This window comes from Pseudonaja textilis, chromosome 2 (assembly GCF_049901715.1).
Source record: "Pseudonaja textilis isolate UNSWEBS1 chromosome 2, rPseTex1.2, whole genome shotgun sequence".
Lineage (NCBI taxonomy): Eukaryota > Metazoa > Chordata > Lepidosauria > Squamata > Elapidae > Pseudonaja > Pseudonaja textilis.
Genome location: NC_141991.1, coordinates 85843662 through 85871354, shown reverse-complemented (window position 1 = coordinate 85871354; position 27693 = coordinate 85843662). Strand labels below are relative to the sequence as shown.

General features: G+C 34.6%; 1 protein-coding gene across 1 annotated transcript; it reads left to right on the top strand.

Annotated features, from left to right (window-relative positions):
• Window positions 1-3226: 3226 nt before the first annotated feature.
• Window positions 3227-22923, top strand: C2H5orf47 (chromosome 2 C5orf47 homolog). The gene is made up of 4 exons (XM_087923169.1): window positions 3227-3896; window positions 6030-6118; window positions 6773-6875; window positions 21407-22923. Exons 1-4 carry the CDS (start codon window positions 3488-3490, stop codon window positions 21490-21492), a joined length of 687 nt encoding a protein of 228 aa, XP_087779295.1. The 5' UTR covers window positions 3227-3487; the 3' UTR covers window positions 21493-22923.
• Window positions 22924-27693: the final 4770 nt, after the last annotated feature.

Below are 27693 nucleotides of genomic sequence, written 5' to 3'. Positions count from 1 at the left end.
TTGGATTCAGACAGTTTATGACATGATGCATTCTTCCTTTTTTCCAAATAGCAATCAGTTAAACAATGTAATTGCTGGTGTTTTCTTACCAGGATGACAAGTTTGCATTTCATAAGGGAAAAATATGAGCACCTGGTTCCTTGAGCAGAATTACCTGTTTGTCAACATACTAGAAGACAAATAGCAAGCCAGCCCTACCTACTTGTTTCACCCCACTCCCTTTTTCTGGAGGGAAAAGGTTGTTCTCTGCTAGTTTATACATTATTAAAATAATATTCTTCTCTTGTTCATCTCTCCATAAGATGAGGTTCCTCTTGGCTGTAAATGCCTCATGAAAGCCTTGGGTAGAGTTAATATGACAGAAGAACAACATTATTGAATAATGAAGAATAGTTACTTCATATTTAATCTTCTTAACTGACATTTACAATTAAATCAAATTTAGGTTTTTTAAAAAAAAAATTCTCACGGACGCTCCCATTTGTTGGAATGTGACCCCTGGAATGCCCTTCAAAATCCGAGTGTGGTCTTTAGTCTAAAAAAGGTTGCACACTTCTGTGCTATATGATCTCATTTTAATGGAATGAATTTCTTCTGTGCTGTGAAAAACAAATCCCTATCACTCATAGCAAACCATCCTGCCATGTTTTAACAAGCTGAGTTCATGCCAGCAAACCATTTTTACCTACAATAGATTTGCCATCCAGGGAATCCCTTTGGGATGGATTTGTTACAATGATTTCTCTCCAATTACAAGACTGCATTGAGATATCTTGCTACAATTCTTTCTGGTTTCACAGTTAAGAGTGCCATCTCATGGTTTGTTCTTGAACAACAGTTTGTATCCTTTTAGTTATGCTTTTTGTTTATTTTTGAAACTCTAGTACATTCTATTTTGGGAAACTTTAGAAAAACAAAACAAAACTTGTGCATGCTTTAAATATTTCAATAGACAAATCAATGCATTTGTTAACACAGAATGCATAATCAAATAGGTAATACACATCCACTATTGACTTTTATTATAAAAATAAATGATGGCTCTGGAACGGAATAATTTACATCCTTATGAAAAAAACAGCAAACATGATAGGAAGATGGCTGGGAAAAAATAGATTTGCTTAGGTCTACCACACTGTTCTGCATGCTTGACAGGTGACTATCCTCTGCTTAAATCAGTACAGCAGAGAAGAACCCAAAAACCTCAAAAGGCAGACAGTTCCACAAATGGACAAATATTATTAGGGAGTTCCTCCTTGGTTTTGGCCCAAACCTGATTCCCTTCAGTTTTCACAGAGCATAATTTGTGAAACTAGCGAAGCTCTATTTGAGCAAAAACCTGTCCATTGGATTATTCACTGGTCTCCTCCTAAAAGTCTTGTTGGTTGGGAATATTGGCAACTGTGAGCTCATGCCACTCAACAGTTGACATGGCATCAGACCAGTGGGATTCAGCCAGTTCATGCAAACTGGATGTTAATTTTACATCCAATTCAGCAAACCGGTAGTTCCGTAAACCATCTGGCTTCGCCCCACCCTTCCCAGGAGTCCCCACATACCTGGTTCTGGCTCCCAGGTAAGTGCAAGGAGGTCTTCTAGGCCCAAGATGGGGCACAGGAGGATGTGGCATGGCCCCTGCGCCCTGTTTTGGCTCCCAGGAGGCTCCAGGGAGGCTTTCTAGGCCCAGAACAAGGCATGGGGGGGGGTGTGGCAAAAGAAAGAAAGAGAAAGAAAGAAAGAAAGAAAGAAAGAAAGAAAGAAAGAAAGAAAGAAAGAAAGAAAGAAAGAAAGAAAGAGGAAGGGAGGGAAGGGAGGGAGAAAGAAAGAGAAAGAAAGAGAGAGGGAGGAAAGGGAGAAAGAAAGAAAGGGAGGGAAGGGAGAAAGAAGGAAGGGAAGAGGAAGGGAATGAGATATGGATGGATGGATGGATGGATGGATGGATGGATGGACGGATGGACGGATGGATAGAGGGAGGGAGAGAGGTAAAAAGGAGAGGAAGGAAGGACCACAAACTCTGGCACTAGATGCAGCTTCAGAGGATGCTTTGAAACAGCACAGCAATCCAGGGCTGGAAGGGACCTCAGAGGTCATTTAGTCCAATCCCCTGCTCCAAGAGCATTGTTAAAGTGAGCTTCTCTCTTTTGACCCACCCAGTCACATGACCACATAGTCATGCCCACAGAACCAGTAGTAAAATGTTTTGAATTCTACCACTGCATCAGGCATTTGGTAACACGTGGACTTCATACTTCAGCAGTATTTCTTGCAACTTTAATTGTGTGGACTTCAACTCTCACACTTCCCTAGCCAGCATGCTAGCTGGAGAAGTGTGGGAGCTGAAGTCCATACACCTTAAAAGCTGCCAAAGTTGAAGAAGACTAACCTAAATGGATCTGGCAACCCATTTATTCTGCTCATTAACATCCTTTTATAAACCTGGAAATCTTATGTACAAAATTGTGAACTTTTAAGAAACATTTAAAACAATTAGGATTGAGGTGGAGATTTATGACATCAAGCAATGTTGAATTATTTCTATTGGAGAATGTGACTTTTGGGGGCTGTTTCTAACTTTTAATATTGGACGTAATTCCAGGTTGTGTCAGATCCAGAATTACTATGGAGTTTGCCAATTTGATGCTTTCCTAAATAAAATAAATTGTCTTGGAAGATGGACTTTGTTCTTTTCTTTTTAAATGGATTTCATCACTTGGAAACCTGACATTGGAATTTATTATCCCTTCTAAATTCATATCAATTGGCAGCAGAATAAAAGTGTAAAGCATCTGTTTTTCCATAATTAAGAATTAAGAATTGTCTGTCTTTGTGTCTGTTTAATTGTTTAATAAAGAAAACTTTTTTAAAAAAGTTTCCGCTACCGGTTCTCCAGAACTAGTCAGAACCTGCTGAATACCACATCTGATAATATTCCTGTGTTTCCCATTCCACATCAGTTATTGGTCCCACCAATAACTGTAATGCACTTTATTCCCTGAGCTAAATAAAGAGGTGCTATTAAGTATTATTAAGGCATAAATGTATTCATTTCCAATAGACTTTATTAGATGAGCAAATTCTGGGTCAGAATACCTACCTTGTTCCATTATGGATTAACATATAGCCTTTTAAAAAAATTATTCACATTTGTTCTGTTTGAAACTCTGACTCCTGGACAATATTCTAAATGTCAGCTAAAAAAACGTGGATGTTAAAATGCTCTCCCTCTTATTCTTTCAGATACTGTAAATTGCTTACTCATTGCTACTGCAGTATGAGTCATCCGGGCTTCCTGTTATTGAACAAGCGTATTATTTCTCCACTCCCTTCATGCTGCAGGCATTACAACTTTTGCTCTCCCTGCTCCCCTCATGGGCTCACCCTGAGTCTCCCTCCCCCCCTCCTGGTTTATTGGTTCAGTCCAGAATCTCCTGGTTGTGAGTGATCAGGCAGGAAGATGTGCCTCAGAGCTTGCTAGTCTTGTATCAGTATGAAGCCCAGTTCTGGGCCTCGCTTTGGCCGGCAGCATTTTCCAGTTATTTATGTCACTCGTTTTGGGAAACACCCCTGTGGCACGAAGATTCGTTCTAGTGGCAAAAGTCCTCCTAAAAAAGCAGCCCAGGAGGACCTCCGCTCCTGCCTTTCTGACAAAGCTTCTTCTGCCACTTTGTACAAAACAGGCCCGTTGGGTGTCACCCTTCAGAGACAAAGGAGGCGCCCAAGCCTGGCACCTGGGACGATGCAAGTCCGAGGAAGCCAAACTAGACATCAACAACCACAGAGTGAAAGCGGGAGCAGCAGTATGGCCAAGCTCCCAGGCCGAGAAGCTTCTAAGCAGGCCCCTTCAAGGAAAAAAGGCCAGGGAAGCAAAAGGGGGGCAGCAAATCCTACAATCTCTGGTAGAAATGCCTGGCCTATCAGCACAACCCAGCATGTACCAGATATAACACATTTCCCCAAACTGTTGCTTTCCAGATTTAAATGGCTCTTAGGCAGCATAAGCCAATACAGTGGAGGACTGACAGATTAAAGCTTAAATACACTGTTCTTTCTGTGAATAAGAACCATTAATTTAAAGTACACATATTCCCCCCCCGCCCCCCCAGATGGGTCAGTCTCATGGTGGCCAGCCAATCCAGCTATTTATTTATTCTTTCATTTAGCATATGTTATGTGGACCAGCAGTATATATTAACATTTCAGCTAGATTAGTAAAACACAATATAAATGTTCAAATACCAAAGTCTAGGCCAGCTAACCATTGAACCTCAGCATTGTTTATATTTTTTTAAAAATCAGATAATGGACTGGTATATTCCCTCAGCTTACAGCCAGTCACGATGTGATCTATAGTTTGACATGGGACTTCACAGGCACACTAAGGGGAAGATATTATGCTCCATTTATACAGAGTGTCCCAGCAGATGCCATGTGAGGTGTAAATCCTATTCAGAATTGTCCATTGCTGAAATGGTAGTTCAAAGCTTGGCACTTATTTTGTGAGGACATTTATATGTCTGTCTACAATAAGTCTGGGTGTTCAATCCGGTGATTTTACATAAATGATGAGCAAGGATAGATTCCCTATGAATTTTGTATTAGCAAGTGGATTTTTCTCTTCCTTCTTGGTTACTATGAGGCCACAATAAGCATTTCTCAACCTTGGCAACTTTAAAATGTCGGGACTTCAACTCCCAGAATTGTGGGAGTTGAAGTCCACACTTCTTAAAGTTGTTAAGGTTGAGAAACTCTGACATAGAAAATATTGCCTACTTTGTGACAAAGGGCAGATCCTCTTCACACCCTTAAATGGCTCCTGTCCTGTGCTCATGCCAATTTGACTCTAAACTGGTTTAAGAGAATCCTGTCCAGATTGAGATACTTTGGCAATAGCTTGTATAATAATTCAGTCTAGACTACAGGTTACTGTGTCGTACACTGCACAATTCCCCTCTTACTTTTCCCTCACAGCTTTATGTTCCAAAAAAGCAATTGCCAGCAGCTTTCCTTTCTGTGAGTTTTAGTAAACTCATATATTTCATATGTCTGTGTGAGTGTGTGTGTGTGTGTTTATGTCTATATACCCATGAGGTTAAATTGAATTTATATACATAAACATAAAATAACAAAATGCATTCCCATGAGGCACATCAACTAGCTCTAAAGTAAAAATTCTTTTTTTTTTAATGGCCCAGGCTATCTCTAATGTTTTTGAAAATACCTTTAGTAGGAATGCCATTATAACATTATGGTTAAAACACTTTTTAAAATCGAAAGTTCCTAGTTTAATGCACTTCAGATTTTTTTTTCTTTTAACAGCTATTATTCCTGCATTTCCCCATGCAATAGCTATTTTTCCCACAGTTTTTTTAAAATAAGTCCAGAGCACTGGAACAAAATAAGGAAATGCTCATTTTCTTTAAGTCTACAGAGCAGTTGATTATTTGGAAAAGAAAAATAATACAAGGTTCTTAAAACAATACTTCATGGAAGTAGAACATATTCATAATTTAAAAATTGAATAAGTTTCTGCTTTCTGCTTTCCAAATTAACTTCTAATATATTAAATCACAAAAACGTACAACCTAACTTTATATAAGCTATCATGTCAATCACTAGTTATAATCTAGGATGCAGACATAAAGAACAATTTTAGCATATCTAAAAATACAAATGAGCTTTTAAAAACTGATTTACTTTAGAAAGTCAAAAGGTTACTGCCTTAGCCACAGACAACATAGTGAATTCCTCCCTCCATTTTACCTCATTTTGATTTTCATCTTCCTTTTAGTTTCAGCCGCTATATGAAGGAAAAGATGAGCAGTATATGAAAACATATGGTATCCTCTGAAAGGTTTTAATTCTGCTTTCAACTGATATGAAGTATTGATTTTTCAAAATAGTTTGTTAAGATCAACACCTAAACATACACCTTAGTTATAATGAAAGAAGAAAACATATATTTCATACCCACACGGTCACAGTAGCTTAAATTGAATCACAAAATAAATACAATTAAATTATTTTAATAGGTGGCTTCAAAGAGAGTGGAGCAGATGAATATGAATTCTTGACATCCAAAGAAAACACTAATGAAATGATCAGGGAACAAAAGAAAAAGGTAGAACATCAGAATAATAGCAATATATTGAAAAACACTTTGGCTAGTACATTGGTCTCAGTAATGGTTGAAAATGGTTTTCTGTGCATATTATATCAGTGCAGAAACAATTATTAACTTTAAAAGGGTGTTTTAAAAGCTTATCAAAGAACAAGCAGGGTAATGCCCTCATTATCAAAACTATAGCTACGTAGATTCTCATAGAGAATCATTTTCCTTGATGATGATGATGCAATTTATACCCCATACAAACAGTGGTGGCTTTGAACATGTTGTTATCCTGCCTTAAAATGTGTGTGAATTTAATAATATTTGATATCATTGCTGGCTAGCCTATTAAAGTTAGTATATTACTATTAAAATGCTAAGGAATGATTTTTGAATTATATTGTTAACACAGGCCCAAATTGCATTTTAAAAATTCCCTTATGAGAAAACAAACTTTTTGAGATATGCCTAGACATACTTTAGGTTTCTTTGCCAAGTATACATATTTTTTTAAATTCACCTACGGCTGGCCAAAAGGTATTCAGAGATGGTGGTTCATAGAAAATGATTTAGAACTGGACTAGGGAAAATGAGAGGAAGAAAATTCTTGATACATGAAGCAGTACAGTTTTGTCCATGTTTCTCACATATCTTTTTTTTTCCTAGTCTGCAGTGTGGCTTGAAGTATTTGAAGTAATTTCCAAAATGGTAGAAGAAAATCGATACTTTAGGAACAGATTGGTGTCTAATTTTCATTTTTCAGGTGAAGGTAAGTAACACATGAACTCTTTTCACAAGGAGAAATTGCCAGATAATTGAGCATATTTTTTACAAAATGCATTGGTTAAGAAGGATTTTCAAATTAATTTTATCTTACTGAAAACAATAATCCCTTTTTCCTCATTTAGACCAAAAAGCTGTGGTCCAGTCCATCTAATGTTAATTATAGTACACGTAAAGCTTAAATCCAAATTAAAGCATACTCAATGGATAGCCATCCATCTGCTATTGTATAAACTGGTAGAATCTGCTCTTGAATTTCATTTTTTCATCATGAGAGTTTTTAAACATTCATAACTATAAATAAGGTAACCTCAGGAGGGGAAAACAACTGGCTTATTTTATCTGAACTCAAAGGCTAAGTATGGGAGAATAGAGAATCCCAAACTGAGGTGGATGAATGAGTATGTGAGGCCGAGAAGTCAGAAACAACCTGTAAGAAGGCACTTCATGAAGTTATTAGCATTTGCACTTGACTTGAAGGAAGGAAGGAAGCTTTATTATCTAGCACAATTCTGTATCCTGCATTCTGAAACAGTAGAAACAAGCCTTGATTTTTTATGTGATAACCCTTTAATGTGCGTAAAAGTGAACAGGTCAAATTTTCATTGATTTGAGTGGAAGCCAATCTATAGAAAAATTTAGATGTGTTGTATATTAATCTGAACTATTCCATCATGGCTTCCCAATAAAAACATCATAAGGCTTACAATGCACTTGATACAGAATTGTATGGATTTCTTTTTTCAAGTAGTTTTCCCATGCAGTCTAGAATACTGCTACTAGTTGCTTAGGAAGCCATCAAAGCAATGTTCTCTCTAGAAATTATCCCTCCAGAGAATGAATGCCTATTTATTTGTTTAACTGATAACCTGACTTTTCTCTGAACCTGAAAGTGATGTACTTAGAACTCTCTCCTTCATTTTTTTCACAACTTGTGGGGAATAGTGGGGCTAGGAAACAATTACTGCCCCAAAATCATCTCTGGGAACTTCAGTTGCTAAGAATAGTTATGTATCTGGGTTTCTCAGCTTCAAGCCCAATACTTTTATCATTTTACTGCAGTGAGATGAATGGAGCTTTGAATCATCACTATTTTTTCTCACACCTTTTTTATTATGTGGAGTAGCACTTCTGAAAAGAGTTAATTCTGACATTTGTTTGCCTGATTAACAAGGGATAGACAATTTATTCTTGCATATTTATGCAAATCTTCCTTGGTTAGAAGTAGTATAACTCTTGTGTGATTTGACATGTGGCAGTTAAATATTCTCTTAAAGTGTATTTTTTTAAAAATTCATAACAGTGGTATTCATTATTCCATGCCTTAAGGATGAATGAGATGCATTTCAAAATAAAGAATTTGATTTGTTGGTTTCTTTATTGATTTGTCCTGGTAATTGTATTTCTTGCAACTTTGGAATGCCCTCCCCAGAAAGGCAATATTTTGGCTGTACTTTCCATGCTTTCAACTGGAAAGAGATTAAAGAGAGAAACAAATGGAATCAATGTGGAGCAGTGGGCTTGCAGAGTTGCTTCTGGCCTGGTCATTGATGTTAGATTCAAAATCAACTGCCTGGGGATTTGTCCATTCCAAATGTGCTTTTCCAGCTAGAATGCCTGATATTTAAAATAGAAAAGTCTTGATCACAGAGTGGACAGAAGAGATTTCTATTGTCAGCTGCCATTGCCTTGCCTATTTGACAAAGGCAGATTTTTTTAAAAAAAATTCCCAAGCTTCTTATAATGTGTAAATATTGCGGCAATATTTTTAACTTTTAATTGCTTTTACTCTCCATTATTATATACTTTACTGTGTGATTTATTTTGTACATTTTTGCAGTTTTTTGACAGTGTTTTATAATTTTGTTAGCCTTTTATGAATTTAAATTTTAAACTACACAGAGATTTTTTAAATAGCAAATAATGTACAAGCATATTAAATAAATAGTCATTTCTTTAAAATTAAATGATAGGAAAGCTGTATCATCATGAAAAAATAAGTGTTTGATACAGAATGTAATAGTAAAGTTTCTCCATCTGTAAGATTAGAATAAGGATCATTCCATAGAACATATGTGTGATTTATTGATAAACTACTTCATTGTGTATGCTGATTCTGACTTAGAAAAATGTAATTTTAGAAAATTTTACATCCAGAGGTGGCCTAGGTGCAGAATTTCATTATGTGAAAATGAAGCAAAGATTAAAACTGACATTCTATTGATGTAGTTTCTATTAAAGCTTTGTTGCTGCTGCACAATTCAAAGTAACACAATATTAAGCTTACCAACTTAATTGGAATTTCTAGCTTCATAGTTTAATTAGTTTTAGGAAACTGATTTACCAATCCATTAAGTGTTAACTGATTACATTTATACTGACATATTCCCTCCCTCAATTTGCCTTTACTCAAAGTAACTTTTGAGTTTGTAAGCTATGTGAGAGCAGAATATTTATCATAATATATTGCAAATGAATGCTGGTAGGTTGGAATGCTTCATATTTCTTTGAATTATTAACATAATAAACAATACCAGCTAGCCAGATTACAATTCTTTATTTTCTTTATTGTATATGAAGTGTTTTGGGATGATTTTTACTAGTACAAGAACCCAGTTTTTTAAAGAAATAAAAATAAATTTAAATGAATTGACAATCCATATTATACATTGTAGAAATTTAATATTAATACATTATGCCAATTATTATGCAAACATTCATCATAAGATCTTATCTATTCTAAGTTTAAAAAAAAATGGTGTATGTCATACATTTTTGGCTGTTAACCATGACCTGTAATTTAACCTATTGTACCATTTTATAGAAATCTTCTGTTTCTGTAATTTCAAAATTATAGTTGGCTTCAGCATATTGTCTATGCTGCATAGATGAAAGAAGCATTGGACCCAAATTGTTGGGGGCAATATGATGACTCTGTAAATCGCTAAAGCAGTATATAAGTCTAAGTGCTACTGCTATTGCTATATGAAAACACAGAATTTGTTGAAGCACATTCAGTACACCAAGTACAACTGGAATATCTATGGAAATCTAAAAAGACCTATCTTGAAAGACCTATCAGATATACCAAGTACTGTTGCTTGGAAGATATGTCAGATATATGAATTACAGTTGTTACATATGTGAATGGAACAGTCGTGCAAGAGAGGCACAATGTCAGGTTTCCAAGTGAGAAATCCATTTAAAAAGAAAAGAACAAAGTCCATCTCCCAAGACAATTTCTTTTATTTAGGAAAGCATCAAATTGGCAATGTCTATGGTAATTCCGGATCTGACACAACCCGGAATTACCCCATAATATTAAACGTTAGAAACAACCTCCAAAAGTCACATTCTCTAATTGAAGTAATTCAATGTTGCTTGATATCATAAATCTCTACCTCAAGGGGCCTAAGCACGGACAGCTCGTTTTCCCATGGGAAGACGAATCACCTAGCCAAAACGACTCTCTCTGTCTCCATTCCTCCCCCTTTAGGAATGTGGCAAACCCAAAACCCTTCCCCCCATGACTGCCACTGAGAAAGTAAGAAAAATAATATATACTAAGCCTAACTAAAATGGCTACATATATGTCAGTTTCAGACTTGACTGGCTGTCCTCCCTCATTTGAAAAGAAACACATTTTAACCTCCTCTGCCACCCACAGAATTCAGTTTGGGCCTATGTGGATATTTTTCATGGAATTTCCCCACCAACCAATCAGCATTTACTTTCCAGCTATTTACCCAAGTCGCTTGTGAAATTGGATAGCCTTTCCAATAAATTAAATAATGTAACTTCCCCCTGAAAATCCTAGAATCCACAGTTTTCTTAACCTCATAATGTTTATGTCCTGCAATGAACAAAGGCTTCAGAGCTACACGTTCTGCTGGCCTCAAGGAAGAATCAACAAATGTCTTTTTTTTAAAGTAACAATTTGGTCAAGAATCTGTATTCTCATCTGTCTCACTTTTCTGGGTACTTGTTTCAAGACCACAATCTCCTTATCTTTGTATTTCAATGTTTTCTCTCTTGCCACTTGCAATATTTGCATTTTAATGGCTTTCTTTATAAATCTAATGTGAACTTCTCTTGGTAAGCTATTTCTCATCACATATCTTGTGAAGACTCGATAAACCTCATCTATTCCATCCATCATCTTCTCTTCAGTTATTTCCAAAGTTTCAACCAATATTTCTATCATTATCTCGGCTAGATTTTGTCCTTTTTCTTCCTCTATGTTTTGGAATCTAAGATGAAATTCTGATCTGTCCATCTCCCATCTCAGCATACCACATTTATCTTGTTCAGCCACAGTTAATCTGTTATCAATGTCTCCAATCTTCTTGTCTCTTTGTTTTTCTTCTTCTTCAATTTTTTGGAGTCTCTCATCATACTTCATCATCATTTGTTGGATATTCTCCACTTTTTCATCAGTTTTCCCTGTTCTTTGTTCAATATTCTCTGTTCTTTGATCAATGTTCTCTATTCTCTTTTCAATATTCTCTGATCTTGTTTGAATATTTTGAATTCCTTGCATAATCATCTGCAGGGTCACTTTTTCTTGTTCTTTTTCTTGCCTTAATATTGTCTGTATTGAACGTTGTCCTCCAGATGGTGGAGAGGAAGAAGTGGAAGTTGAAGAACCGGGAGCTGTTAATTTCCTACTCATTTTGAGGAGTTCAAAATCTTCAGGTTCTTCTAAACCTTAATCTAGTTGTAAAATAACCAATTGCAGTTCGAAATAAAAATAGTAGGAAAAAAGTAGAAGAATAGTAAGAAAAGAGAAGCCCAATAGTAATAATAGAAAAAGAAGAAAAAATTTCTTCAGGTTCTTGTATCCAATCGGTTGGTTAGATGACAGTAAAAATTCAAAAATGAAGGAAAAGACCATAAACACACCATGGACACACACACAAAAGAAAAAGTTGTAAAATCCTAAAAATTCTTTCTAAAAAAGAAAGGAAAAATTCTTCAGGTTCTTCAACACCTTGATCCAATTAAGAGGTCTCAAATATAAAAGTATGCATAAAATAAACCATAATTTTTTTTCCATTGCTAGAAGTTATGAATGAAGTTATGTTAAAGAAGAGGATAACTAAATCATGGTCAGAAGCTTATATCACACTTGTTCCAAAAGAGGAGACCGATCCATTACAAATCAAGAACTATAGACCTATCTCTCTACTAAACGCAGATTATAAAATCTTTTCTTCAGTATTAACAGAAAGACTTTGAGAAATATTTAAATAATTTTATCCATCCTGATCAAAATGGATTTCTGGCAAAGAGACAAATCAAAGACAATATGAGAGTAATCTGGGATACTTTGGAATACTATGAGGCACATCCTGAAAAACAAATGGCTTTGATATTTCTAGATGCACAGAAGGTATTTGATAATGTGAATTGGTGATTCATGTTATTACTGCTGGAACAGATGGGCTTTGCTAGAACATTTATTCAATCAATAGAAGCTATATATCATAAGCAGACGGCAAAGGTAATGATAGAGGGAGAACTGACAGAATCTATCAATATAAGAAAAGGAACAAGACAAGGGTGCCCACTATCACCTCTGTTGTTTGTGTTAACTTTGGATGTGCTAAATAGAAATATTAGAGATGAAAAGAATATAAAAGGGATGAAAATTAAAAAGGAAGAATTTAAGTTGCAAGCATTTGCAGATGATCTGGTTTTTATCTTAGAAGACCCACTAGAAACAGCATCAAAATTGATAGAAAAGATAGAGACATAAGGAAAGGTGGCTGGTTTGAAAATAAATAAAGATAAGACAAAGAATATGCTATCAAGACAAAAGGAAGAACTGGCAGTCCTATTGAAAATTCAGGTCACAAATAAGATCAAGTACTTGGGGATATACTTGACAGCAAGATGCAGTACACTAAAAGAGAATAATTATATCAAACTTAAACAGCAGATAGCGCTAGATTTGGCGAAATGGGAAAATTTACAGCTGTCATTAATAGGGAGAATATCAACAATCAAGATGAATATATTACCCAGAATTTTATATTTGTTTCAAACAATTCCAATTAGGCTTGGAAAAGACTACTACTAATTGTATAAGATGTTTTACAGGTGGCACTTTCCCCCGACAAGAATAGCAAGAATGTTCAAGAATAAATCCGAAAAATGTTGGAAATGTCATCAGACACCTGGCTCATATTACCATATGTGGTAGACTTGTGCAGATGCTAAAAAGTACTGGACTAAAATCCACATGTGGTTGGAAAAAATGACAAAAAAACATATAGACTTCAAACCAGAGATATTTTTATTGAGAATTTTACCTGAAATATATAGTAAAGACTTGAAATATCTGATTGTAAATGTATTAACAGCGGCTAGGATTGTATTTGCTAAAAACTGGAAAAATGAGAAAATGCCATCATAGGAGGAAATCATTCAGAAAATATTGGAATGTGCTGAAATGAGTAGATTGACATTTGAAATTAGAGAACAAGAGGATAAACAATTTTATAAAATTTGGGATCTATTCTATCAATGGTTAGACAATAAAATATAGTAATGAAATATGTAGACTTTTAGAAAATAATAAATATACAAAGATGTATTTTTTTCTTATATCTACATTCTAGGATAGATCTGGGATGATGATACGAATTGTCATAAAACAAATTAAGTAAAATATGATCATTTTGGAAAACATGAATGAATAAAAGTATAGTCAAATGATTGATTAATAATGTATTTAATATATTGATTGAAAATACAAGATTATATACAATGTAATTATAATTGAAGACTATGAAATGGAAGCACAAAACAATTTGCAAACAACCGGCACACTGTATGTATGTATATGAAAGATGATTTGATGTTTTTGTTGAAATTCTGCCTAGCAATGACAGTTGTAGGTTTTCCCATTTCTTCAAATCAAGTGCTATCTGCTGTTTGAGTTTAATATAATTATTCTCTTTCAATGTAGTGCATCTTGACGTCAAATATATCCCCAAATACTTAACTTTATTCATAACTTGAATTTTCAATAGGTCTGCCAGCTCTTCTCTTTGTCTTAATAACATGTTCTTTGTCAGAATCTTTGTTTTATCTTTATTTATTTTCAAACCAGCCATCTCACCGTATGTCTCTATCTTTTCCAATAATTTTAAAGCTGTCTCTAGAGGGTCTTCCAGAATGAAAACCAAATCATCCACAAAGGCTTGTAGTTTAAATTCCTCCTTTTTGATTTTCATTCCTTTTATATTTTGGTCCTCTCTAATATTTCTATTCAACACTTCCAAAGTCAATACAAATAACAAAGGTGATAATGGGCATCCTTTTCTTGTGCCTTTTCTTATGTTAATAGAGTCTGTAAGTTCTCCCTCTAACATTACTTTTGCCGTTTGCTTATAATATATGGCTTCTATTGCTTGAATAAATTTTCTGGCAAAACCCATCTGTTCCAGTAGTAGTAACATAAATCTCCAGTTCACATTATCAAATGCCTTTTGGGCATCTAGGAATATCAAAGCCATTTGTTTTTCAGGGTGCGCCTCATAATATTCCAAAGTGTCCAGAATTACCCTCATATTGTCTTTAATTTGTCTCTTTGGCAGGAACCCATTCTGATCGGGATGAATAAAATTATTTAAGTATCTTTTAAGCCTTTCTGCCAAAATTGAAGCAAAAATTTTATAATCTGCTTTCAATAAAGAAATAGGTCTATAGTTCTTGATTTGTAATGGATCAGCCCCTTCTTTTAGAATAAGTGTAATGTAAGCTTCTGACCATGTTTAGGTATCTTCTTATTTGACATAACTTCATTCATGACTTCTAGCAATGGAATGTTCAACGATTCTTGTAATGTTTTATAAAATTCTGCCGGTAGCCCATCTGGACCTGGTGCTTTTCCATTATTCTGTCTGTTAAGTGCTTCGGTTAGTTCCATCACTGTTATAGTACTTTCTAGCATTTTTTCAGTCTCATCAGGTATCTTAGGTAGGTTAGCATTTTGTAAATACTGTTTAACTTTTTCCTCATCAATATCCTCTTGTTTATATAGTTGTCCATAGAAGTCTCGGATAATTGCCTTTTTCTCCTTATTACCATAGCACATTTGGCCTTGATCGTCTATTAACTGTAATATTTTCCTTGATTCTTTCTCCTTTCTCAGTTTGTATGCTAACCATCTACCTGGCCTATTTGCATCTTCAAAATAGTTCTGTTTAGCACTTCTAATTTTTTGCGCCAGTTCTTCTTTCTCTATCTGACCCATTTTATGTTTAATTATGTCCATTTTAAGTTTAATCTCTTTTTTCTGTGGCATTTTCTGTAATTCTTTTTCCAGTTTTTTATGATCATCTTCTAAGTCTTTGATAGTTTGCCTCTTCCTAATGTTCTTTTTCTTTGTATAGTCTATTATTAAACCTCTCGCATATGCCTTCATTGTATCCCAAACATTCTGTATTGAAGTATCTTCTTTTTTATTTTCACTAAAGAAGAAGGCCAATTCTTTCTCCATCCATTGTGTAAAGTCTTTTTCCTTTAAAATAGTATTATTTAATGCCCATCTAGATCTTCTTTTTTGTCCTTTCCATTTAATTGTCATTGGATTATGATCTGCCCATGTATTTGTTACAATATTTATTTCTTGGATATTAGATATTAATTCTGTTGAGGTCCAAATCATATCTATTCTGGACCATGATAAATGTCTATTTGAGTAAAAAGTATATTGTTGAATTTTAGCATTTCTTTCTCTCCATATATCTTTTAGGTTTAGTTCATCTATCATTTTGAAAAAGGATTTAGGGAGAGTCTTTCTATTTTGTCTTATTGCTGTTGCTGTATAGTCCAGTTTATTGTCTACAATCCCATTGAAATCTCCCATCATAACTATATTAATATAGTCCAGTCCCAATATTTTCATATGTAATTTTTTGTAAAAATCTTCTTGTTTATCATTTGGGGCATAAATTGCAACCAGGAGTGTTTTTGTATTATTATCCACTATTTCAACCATTAATACTTTTCCCTCTTCATCAGTATATATCAATTTTGCTGTAATAGTTTCTTTAATATATAAAACCACTCCTCTTTTCTTACAATGGTTCAGAGAAGTGAATATTTTCCCTAATTTTGGTTGTGCCAGTAATTGTTCATGTTGTTTTTTAATGTGTACTTCTTGTAAGCAAATTATATCAAATTTTAACTTCTCTAATTTATGAAAGGTTTTTCTTCTTTTGATAGCTAATTTCAGTCCATTTATATTCATAGAAATAAATGTTTTTTCCTCCATGATTATGTTTTGTATTTAGGTCTAACAGCTCTCGTAGATCTTATTTCACGTTGTTCTTTAGTCTCCACTTGTCCACCTACTGCACCTTCTTCTTTTCCCATCTCCATTTGGTCCTCTTGAGATTCAGTTGCGATGATCTCTTTTTCTGTTTCTATTTCTCTTTTTTCGAAAAATTGATTGTAAAATATTTCTGCTTTCTCAATTGAGTCAATTCTGTGTCTCTGTTCTTGCCATGTAAACATTAATCCTTCTGGAATCAACCATCTATAATTCACCTCCTTTTTCAATAACATTTTAGTCAGGAATCGATATTCTCTTCTCATCTCTCTCACTTTTCTGGGTACTGGTTTTAAAACCACAATCTCATTGTCTTTATATTTCAATGTCTTCTCTCTTGTCACTTGTAGTATTTGTGTTTTGATAGTTTTCTTTGTAAATCTGACATGAACCTCTCTTGGTAGATTGTTCCTCATCGCATATCTTGTAAAGACTCGATATATCTCATCTACTCCATCCATCATCTTTTCCTCTGATATTCCCAGGGCTCCAGCCAAGATTTCTATCATTATTGCAGCCAAGTTTTGTCCTTTTTCTTCCTCTATATTTTGAAATCTGAGATAGAATTCTGACCTGTCCAACTCTCACTTCAACATCCCACTTTTGTCTTGTTCAACCATTGTTAATCTGCTGTCAATATTTCCAATTGTCACGTCTCTTTGCTTATCTTTCTCTTCCATTTTTTGGAGTCTCTCATCATATTTCACCATCATTTGTTGAATATTTTCAATTTTTCGTCGGTCTTCCCAATTCTTTGTTCAATAATCTCCGTCCTTTTGTTCAATACTCCCCATCCTTTGTTCAATATTCTCAGCTCTTTGTTCAATGCTTTCTATTTTCTTTTCAATAATATCCGATTTCGTTTTAAGTTCTTGAATTCCTTGCATAATCATCTTTAAATCCACTTGTCTTTTATCTTGCTTCAACATTATCTGGGTTAAACATTGTCCTCCAGCTGTTGGTGAAGCAGGAGCAGAGGTTGAAATGCCAGAAGGTATGGATTTCTTACTCATTTAGGTAACTCAGGGTCTTCAAGCTCTTTTAATCCAATTAGTAGTGTGGTCAATTATGATCCAATTAGGAAAAAAGAAAAATAAGAAAAAGACAATAAAAAAGCCCAAAATTAAAAAGAAAAAGTTCTTCAGGTTCTTCTAGACCTTAATCCTATTGTGAGATAGTCAATATAATTCAAAATAAAAATTAAAAATGAAGAAAAAAAAAGAATAAAACCCAATAATATTAAAAAATAGTAAGAAGAGAGAAAAAAGAAAAAATTCTTCAGGTTCTTCACACCTTAATCCAATTGGAAGATCTCAAAAGTAAAAAAATAGCCATCAAAAATGGATCAAAAATGGAGATGGAAAAGGCAAAAATCCCAGCAGGAAAAGAAAAAAAAATATTCTAAGGCTTTCCCTTTACAAAGAAAAAAAAATAGATAAAAATAAATATACAATTATTACCAAATACTATGGGATTGAAGAGGAGGGATAAGACAGCTAAGAAAAAATAAAAAAGAGCATACTGCATTTTATTTAATTGTCCAAGGCTCTTATTATGGCTTCTTCACAAGTTTCAAAGCCAAGCTTCAAATATTCAATTGTTGATAGAAGTTCCGAAGAGCACCTGTAAAAATATTCTCCAGTGTTCTTCCCTCTATCTTATCAAATTCCAGTGTCCTTGAGAGAGAGTTTTTCACAGTTCTCTCAGCTTCAAATCAAGCCTCTAGTTGGCAGTGTTACAAAGTTTCTTTGATCCACTCCCCCTTCTTTCCCAGAAAAAGCATAATAGAAAAAAAAGATATATATGTATATATATATATTAAAAAAAAAATTACTAAAGGGAGCCTCTATTCTAAAAAATATGAACTGTCAAAAAGGAGAGAAAGAATAGGTAGATATAAGAGAAAAAACCAGTCCAGTTAATAATTGCTAAGTCGCAATAGAAGTTCAGTAAAAAAAAAAGTAAAAGTAAAAAGCCAAGCCTCACTTTGACATTTCTCTTTAAAAAATCGCCGCTAAGTCAGTTTTGTCAAAAATCTTACAGATTTCTTCTCCTTCTTAGTGTGTCCTTAAGTCCCAAATATTAATAAAAAAAAAAGTCCTCACCAACCGATACACTTTCTCTTTCAGCCTCTTCCTTCCAGAGCTGTCCCAGCTTCAGCAGCTTAGTGGCTGCCTCTCCGCCAATGGTAAAAGGGCTTCTCCTGGATCAACCAGGGACTTTGCGATGTCCCTGGGATCAACAGAATGCGCCCCTTACTATCACCATCCCTACAGGACGGTTTAGGTCCGTTGGGACCGACCAGGGGCGAAGATATCACCTGCGATCTCAGAGCCCTGAGATTGCAGCTGTATCACAGCGACGTGGCTCCGCCTTCTCCGATTTGATGTTTTTATGTTTTGTTTGTTTATGTTTGTTTTAAACACCAATAAAAATTAAAAAAAAAAAAATCAACAAATGGCTTGAATAAACTACTATGAAACATGGGATGCACCTTCCCCAATAGCCTAGGGAGATTAAGGTTCACTGGGTTTATTACTTTAATTATCTGAAAGGGCTCTATAAATTTTGGACTTAATTTCCTAGAAGGTAAGTGTAACTTCAAATATTTAGTTGACAAATAAACTTTATCCTCCATTTTAAATTGTGGCTGCTGGGAACGATGTTTGTCAGCTTGCAATTTTTGGATTTGTGCTGCCTTATTAAAGCTTTTGTTGTGTTTTCCCAAGACTCTTTAATTGTGTCTATCCACTCAGTTACAGACATGGGTGGTGGGGATGTTCCTCGGCAATTCAGGCATGGGAACGAACTCCATCCCAGTATTAATTTGGAAAGGTATTAACCCAGTACTGCTATGTACAGTATTATTATAAGCAACCTCTGCAAACAGGCAACAAATCAGCCCAGTTTGTTTGTTGATAATTTACATAACATCTTAAATATTGTCCAATAATTATGTTCGTTTTCTCATACAATCCATTAGTTTGTGCATGAAATCCTGAGCTTAGACCTTGAGAGGATCCAATTGTTTTTATAAATTCCCTCCAGAATTTTGCAGTAAACTGAACCCCTCTATCAGAAATAATTCTGCGAGGCACTCTAAGATCATGGCTTGAGACTCCCTGGCTGCAGTTAGTGGCCGATCGGGTCAGGAATGGGTCAGGAATGGTTGCTTGGCCAAGCAGGTCTCCTTCCATCTGCTGGATACTTATGCTTCCAGACCATTCATTCTGGGATTTTGGGCGGGCCCTAGCTGGCGCACAATATCCTCCACGACCGCCATTCCCCTGATGGTCTCCTGGGGAATTTGTTGGGAGGCCTATTGCCCAATCGGCAACTTAACACAAGCCCCCCCCCCCATTAAAAAAACCTGGTGAAAGAATTTGGTTCCAATTTAGAAAAATGTGGCATGTGAATTGCTTCTTGATCCATCAAAGATACTTTTGCCTCTGCTTCACATAAAACTCGGGGTGATGAAAAATTTTGTAAAAGTGATGATCAAGGATGGTGAAGGTTTTCGTTATTTGAGCAGATGTTTCCAAGAATAACTGATGCCAAGATTAAGGAAAACATTTTTGTTGATCTGGAGATTAGATATATTGTCATTGGCAAGTGTTTTGATGATGTGTTAGTGGGGCTAGAGAAAATTGCCTGGAAAGCATTCAAGGATCTTGTTGAGAATTTGCTTGGCAACTATAAAGCAGCAAACTACAGCAAACTTCTTACAACATACAAGAACATGAAATGTAACATGTCACTGAAGATTCATTTTCTGCATTCACACTTGGACATCGTTCCCAAATATGTGGTGCAGTCAGTGACAAACATGGTGGAAGGTTTCACCAGGACATTGCCACAATAAAAAAATAGTATCAGGGCAACTGGAATCCATCAATGCTGGCTGATTATTTTTGGATGCTGCAGCAAGATGCATCAGCAGCGAAATACTTTTAGCCTGTTGAATGCATGCAGCATGTCAGAAACGTTATGCAATTAAATACTTTATAGTCATTAATTTCATATTTCTCAAGATTCTACATGATACAGACATTCTGAAATTATAACTATGTTTAGTTTGAGAGGGTCTATCATAATCACCACAAGTTTTTCAGGAAGCAAAACCTTTTGAAAAAAATTGTTATCCAGTGAACTAATGTTTATAATTCATCTTAATTCAATTTGCACACAATGAACATATTTACTACTGTTTGATCTTTATTGTAATCCTGTTTACCTACAATATAGGTTGCTATGTGCATTGCGTATAGGATTCAAGGCTCTTGCAATAGGAGGATCCCTTGCAGCTTTTTCCTGCATTGCTTTCTTACAATAAGAATTATATTGCTTGAATGCACTTCTATTTTTTTTAACAAGCAAACAAAAAAGACTTTGTGGACATACAAAACTTCCACTAAAAACATGTTGCAACACATTGGTCCTGAAAGTAGTAAGAACTGTTTTGTCAAAAATCTGTTTATACCTCTGGAGGAAAGAATGAATATGAGTAATGCTCCCTACCTCTCCTCATTTGTCATCATTCATTAGAAATTACATATTGGCAATTATCTTTGGCTATAATTTGCATTTTTTAAAAAGGCACTATTATGTTACTCTCATCACTAATTGTAGGTCTTTTTTTTTCCCCAGAGCTTTGATTGTGGCTCACTTATTAAACTCTATTTAGCTGAAAGCTCTTGATTCTAATGCCTTTTTTCTAATTACTAGATTTTGTTCAATATTGCAAAGAGATAAGTTTCCTATTGATCTGAATTCTTTATCAGATAAATTGTGAAAATAAATGGAGTAGTCCAAGTAGGATTGCAAGATACAGAATAATAAATCTGAAGAAACAGGTTCATAAGTGATGTGCAAAGTGTTCTCTTATCTTTATCTAATATAATTTTAATAATATACATTGTTTAATGGGGATTATGAGAGTTATTTTCCCCATAAAACAAAGTACTGTTCACTGTAGTGACTAAAGTGCTAGGTTAGAAACCCGGAAAATAGGCGACTTTGGGCCAATCTTTGTCTTTCAGCCCAATCCACCTAATAGAATTTTTGTGAGGGAAAATAAGACACAAGGGAATACAAAAATACAAGGCAAGATAAAAAGAAATAAAAATAAATCTAATCTATTCTTCTATATTTTCTCATCTGAAATTCTTGTACAGGTACAGATATAAATCAGAATTTGCAAAGTGAAATTTCTTTTATTGAGACAGTAAGTAAAACAAGTTTTCTTTCAATGACAAAATAGGATTGTTTAAAATATATAAAAATATGGCATTTATACACTTCGGCCCAGTGGAAACCATTCATTAGATTTACTTATGGAAATACTTTGGGTTACAGTTGCATTATTGCTTTGTATACTGTATATAGTTTTAGTTCTTAACTTATATTTCTTTTATTATATATCTTCTAGCATTTTATTATTCTCCACTGTAATTTTCACTCCAATTTTGGTATAGCATGTTAGGTCCGTTGTGCTCCTTTTTAATAATTGTACCCATGCCCTTATTTTGTAACAATAATAAAAAATTGGTTTGGAGGGAAACACTTTTTTTGGCCAACCACATTTGTTTATATTGATCAATGCTAATTTCAGAGGCAAATAAATGTCAATAATAGAGTCAATAATAACAATGGAATATAACAGCGGCACTAGGAAAGTTAATATTATGGTAAAAAAGGTTAAGTTATTGAACAGCTATTGTAGATGGTTTTTAAAGCTGTTACAAAATGCTATGAGTTTGCCTTTTCATCCAAGGCCGTATATACACTTTTATTTCAAATAAACTAAGGAGACTTTTGTTGATGCAATTTTTCATAATGGTTTCCTCAAGAGATATTATTTATTAATTAGAAATATGTTATCTTTTACAATAGACCCAAGACATGGATATGTCTATCGTGAAACTATAGATTCCAAACATGTACAATTTGAAATTACATTCTTTGCCATATTTCATTTTTTTAAATTGCTGACAGAAGGAGACTATCTAGTCAAATAAATTCATTATTTGAATTTGTAGAATATAGTATTAATATTTGCTAAGTGCAAATCCCAAGGAATAAATTTGTTGATTTATGCTAATTTCTCCTATTATACTTTAATGTTAGGAGGAGTTTCTGCTAGTATCAAATATTACCATTTAGGGAATCCAAGATACATAGGGAAGATCAATTTTATTCCATGCCTATCAGCCCTTCGAGGCAGATTATGTCAGGAAACAAATTACATAAAAATGTTAGAAATCTACCTTATTGATGTAGACTATATAGCAGAAACTTGACAGCCAGAGTGTGTTTTCCTTTCCTTCATTTTATAATCCAGGGATTTAAGGTAAAATCAGCTTGAGTTTCTTTTTAACGGTCTCTCATTTCTAAGGCTTAAAACATTATTATTTTGCATTTCAATTCAAAAAAGCTCTTTTTCATTTCACTCTCACCACCCTATGCAATGGGTTTGGATTAGAAGTAAGATGGGCTTTTCTGCAATATGTGCAGAATATTCTGCAGTTATACTGTATGTTCTGCAATATATATATATCTGTACACATAGAAGGCCCTTAATAAATTATGATTTTGCAGATAGATAAGTTAAAGTCTTTCAACTTGATATACGCAGAAAAAGAAATAGTTGGTACATTTGTTTTAACAAGCTGTTCCTAACCAACATATTTAATCTTTTTCTTTTAGGATGAGGCAATTTTTGGATGGGTATAGAAAAAAAAAGCAACAAGGAAAAGAAGATGTATTTATTGTTCATATTTTCATTGTTATATATAATTATCACCTAACCAGTCAAGAGAAAAACATTCCCACCACCAAAAGTGCTGGAACATAAGTGCCATATAGTTTATATGAAGAATGTACAATATAAAGTGCAAAGTATGCATTGTGATTACTGCATTTAGTGCATTTATGATTATATTACACTGTTATAATATTTTGTTTAAATTTTGAGTAAGCAATGCTCTTTGTTTAGTACAGTATTTTGTTTAAATTCTTATATAGGAATATAATATGGATCTAACACTACTGAAAGAACATTTAGAATTTCAGAAAAAAATAAGTTTGTATGAAATAAATATATAAATTGAAACACCTGAAGTTCTGAAATAATTTTATTCCCATGCAATTAAAATTGTATACCTGAATCTTTGTACGTATGTTGAAACATTTAAGTAGCAGTCAGTCATCAATCTCAGCTTGCCATAAGTAAAGTTCAAGGTAAGTGAAGCAGCAAAGTGTGAATTCATAAAGGTGATGGATTTGGGGTGCAAGTGGCAGTATTTTATTATTGCAGTTAGGCATCCTAATGTTATTCAACCATGTAACCTACTGAGTGTTAAAAGGAAGGGTCATTCTTCTTCCAACATTCACTGTCATGATATAACTTTTAATTGTTTCCTTGCCTCTATGGGTTATTGCCTGGAAACCTCATGAGTCATAGTGCAAAATTATATTATCTAACAGTAATATGTTTCCTGAAAACCCAAATAAAAATGTTCCTTTCCTGAACAATAAAACATTGTTACATTTGTTGATGTTTATTGTCAATCATAATACCAGCATTTATAATATAATTTATTTATTTAGGTTCTAAAACAATAAATTTTAATATTTCTGTCCCCATCCACATCTTCATGTCTTCATCTTTAAGTCCATGCCTTCACATGTCATTCCACCTGAGAATGTTGTCACAGAGTTGATATTCAGCATCCATGTACCAAATATAGTTTAGATGTCGGTCATGCATTTCCATGCAATTTCCTGTTCTCCAGTGGTAATACACAAACACTCTTCCTTTAAAATAGAGATGTGATAGTTTGGTAATTTACAGTGCAGGAAAGTAGCACACAATAATGCCCAAAATTGTGCCTGCAATATATAAACTGCACAAATAGGAACAGCAAAAATACCCCCCCAAATATATAATATATAATATTTAATATTTAATATATAATAATATATAATATATAATCTTAGTTAAAAGTAGCTGATGAATTCATAGTTAATTGACAAAATGCAAGATGTACTGTACTTAATTTCCAATTTGTGCTTTCAGATTACCAGATGTTAAAATTCAGCTTCTCTGAGAAATCTAAAACAATCAACCCAAGAATAAAAGAGACACAAAATCCAGGATTTTCTATTACGTCATTGAACTTTCCTGAAATACAATTTATCCCATTCAGTGCAGATCTTTAAAAGGTTATACTTGGATTTGAAGAAAATATCTACATTACAGTCACACAGTCCTGCTACAAACTTGGACATTGGTCCAATCTCAAAGTGGAGAATCTGTAGCCATTAAATTGCTGTTTTCTGCAGTCTGGCCAAGGATAAAAATGTTGGAAGCTGCTATTCAATAAGACCTGCTCATAAGAAAATACATTGATGCAAGACTTATCTGATTGAATTATAACTCGTGTATAGTTTGGTGTTAGGAGAATTGAAAGTAGCAACAGAAAGTATATAGGCTTAGATTTTCATTAAGGAATCCTACAAGATATTATTATTTATTACAAGATAAAAGTCTTTTAAAAATATGTTGATTTCTTTCATCCATCCTTAGGATTAACATCCCTCAGGAATGAAACCTTGTATTAATTATTTATGTAATATATGGTAGGCAAAGGAGGTGTATGTTCATAGATTCTACATTTTAAAACTGAATGTGGGAAAAAAAACCCCACACTGCTTTTATTTCTTACTGACGTTTTTTGAGTTGATGATGAATAAGTCTGATCAATAAGATAAGAGTGAATTGGGAGAGAATTAATTATTTTTGTTTTACAAAGGTATCCTTGAATGAGAATGAGAGAAAACATTCATCTAAAATGATAGGTCCAAGTAAAAATTGCACCCAATCAACACCTGAGGTGTTTTATTTTATTAAATCCCTATAGCCTCAGGGAATATATCTGCCTATGGTATCTACAGCTATGGGAATATATTTTTTCTACCAGAATGAGCTCAAGCATTAGGTGCAATGGAGTAGACTAGAGGCTTTGGATTTCAAATATAGGCCAAGTAAAATAGGGCCTAGCCCACAGCCACTGCTACTCTGATTGTTAATAACTTTATCTGCCACTAATGTCATTCACTGAATGTGATTTCAGTGGAATCTAAGCACATACAACCTCCATCCTTTTCAAGGAAGCATATGGATTTTGATGCCTTGCTTGGAGAAGCCTCCAAATGGAGGCATCAAGGTCATAAAGACTGAAACAAGCATGCTGTTACCATCTCCTTAATCTGAAGAACACCTCAAGTCCTGCCCAATACATGTGGTTGCCCTGGCCAGCTCTTTGGATACAGTCTGAAATCAAAACTAATTATTTCCAAGCTTCTCACTGAATTTTTGCTAAGTTTATTGAGATGAAAGAGATAGGATTATAACAAGCCCAGCAAGTGAATTATTTCCCATTTAGAGCTTAATAGGCAGATGATTTTTGGTTTCTAACAGCCTTTCTATGTTCTAATGAAGAACAAGACCACTCACTAGCAACAAAATGCTTGCAATACACTTTTTACTTAAAAGTCTACAGACTTGAGTGGTCCTTGGTGCTCTCTGAGCTTGGTTGTTTTTTGGCAGCTATTTCATTACCCTAGCTAGCATTGATGATGTTACCTGGCTTGGTTAATGAAATGTCTGCAAGAAAACAACCAAGCTCAGAGGGCACCAAGGACTCCCCCCCACCATGTCAACCTTGAGCTACAAATGTTTTCCTTTATTGGTCTACAGACTGTTCATTAGCCTAGGACTTCATTATTACAGATATAAACTGTGCCAATAAAGTTGCCTTTTGCAACTGACTGATGGTGATTTTCTCAGGTGGTGATGTAGATAGTTTGGATTGCACCCCAGGTATCATAAGTACTGTCTTTGCTTGTTTTTGCCACAGCCATTTTACTTCCACTTGCAGGTCTTTGAAATTTGTGATTTTCTCCAGTTATTTCTCCTCTATTCTGCTGTCTCCAGGTCAGAGGTGGTATTCAGCAGGTTCTGACTAATTCAGGAGAACCGGTAGTGGAAATGTTGAGTAGTTCGGAGAACTGGCAAATACCACCTCTGACTGGAGATTTTACAGTATCCTTCCCCGCCACGCCCACCAAGCCATGCCCACAGAACTGGTAGTAAAAAAAAAATTGAATCCCACCACTGCTCCAGGTACTGCAATATCCACAAGATTTTTTTTCTGGACAATTGTTAATCTGTTAAGTAGTGTTTGTATAGTATGTTTGAATTCTAAAGTCTCTGAGCACTTTCATTTCTTCATTTTCTATTATTTTGTCTATTTTGTGGTGCCATCCATTCTGCTTATAGGCAAGTAGTATTTTTTTTGCAAATATTCCAAATTAACCAATTTTGCTACTTTGCTATGCCATTGTTTATATCCAGTCTGAATGATTTTCTTGCAGCAGCTAACTAGGGGGTCCACAATTTCTTCAGCTTCTTTGTGCAGGCAGAATTTGTTATCTGTTGCTGTCTTCTTAATTCAGAAGAATTAAGAAAATACATTTGTATTTGTATACATTTGTTCTTAAGGCTTGGTCTTGCACAACCACAATCAGTCCCTTGGTCTCTTTTTTCAATTTTCCCTCTCTTAGCCATTGCCAGGACTTGTTATTATCTAGCTCTGTGTGTGTGTGTGTGTGTGTGTGTGTGTGTGTGTGTGCATGTGCACACATGCGCATGCGCGCCTATGCACACATGTAATACTTTTTTTGGCATGTCTCTTCTATTTTTCCTTCGTTTTTTCTTGTAAACCAGTTTGGTCTCTTTGGTATTCAGTAAGCCTCGATGGTGTACTAGCTTCAGTGTATCTTCTTCATTGTGCTTCAGATATTCTTCCAGTGTCCTTTTTCTTCTTCCATTTTCTATTTGCAATATTCCACACCTATCTATACACTTTAGCAAGTAGTCAGCATTGCTGCATGGATAAAGGGCATGATTCATTGTCATTATTTTTCTGCTTCAGTGCTCCAGTGTGTTAATTACTATTATTATTTTAAATGTATTATAGTCATTCAACTTCAGTGGATACTGGGTGGCATATAAAATAAAAAAAATCCATAAAACAGATAAGACATAAAACCACTTACAGTAGATAACCTGGACTAAAACAATCTGAAAAACAACACAGATCAAAACCCCATCCCAAAATATAATAACATCAGCCCCAGGCTTGGGGCCGAAGTCATATTTTGAAGGCTTTCCAGAACCCTAGCACAGTCCATATTTATAATGGGATGCTGTTCCTGAAGGCAGGGGCCACAGCAGGCATGCTTCCTCCATCTTGCAAGTTGACAACATTTAGTAGAGGGGATCTGTCACATGATAACAATCATTTCTGCATGTTGAGGCTTCAATTTACTGCTTTATTGTTCAAGCTTATACACAGGAATCTTCACAGCCGTTTGCACCTGGGTAAAACTAGATAAG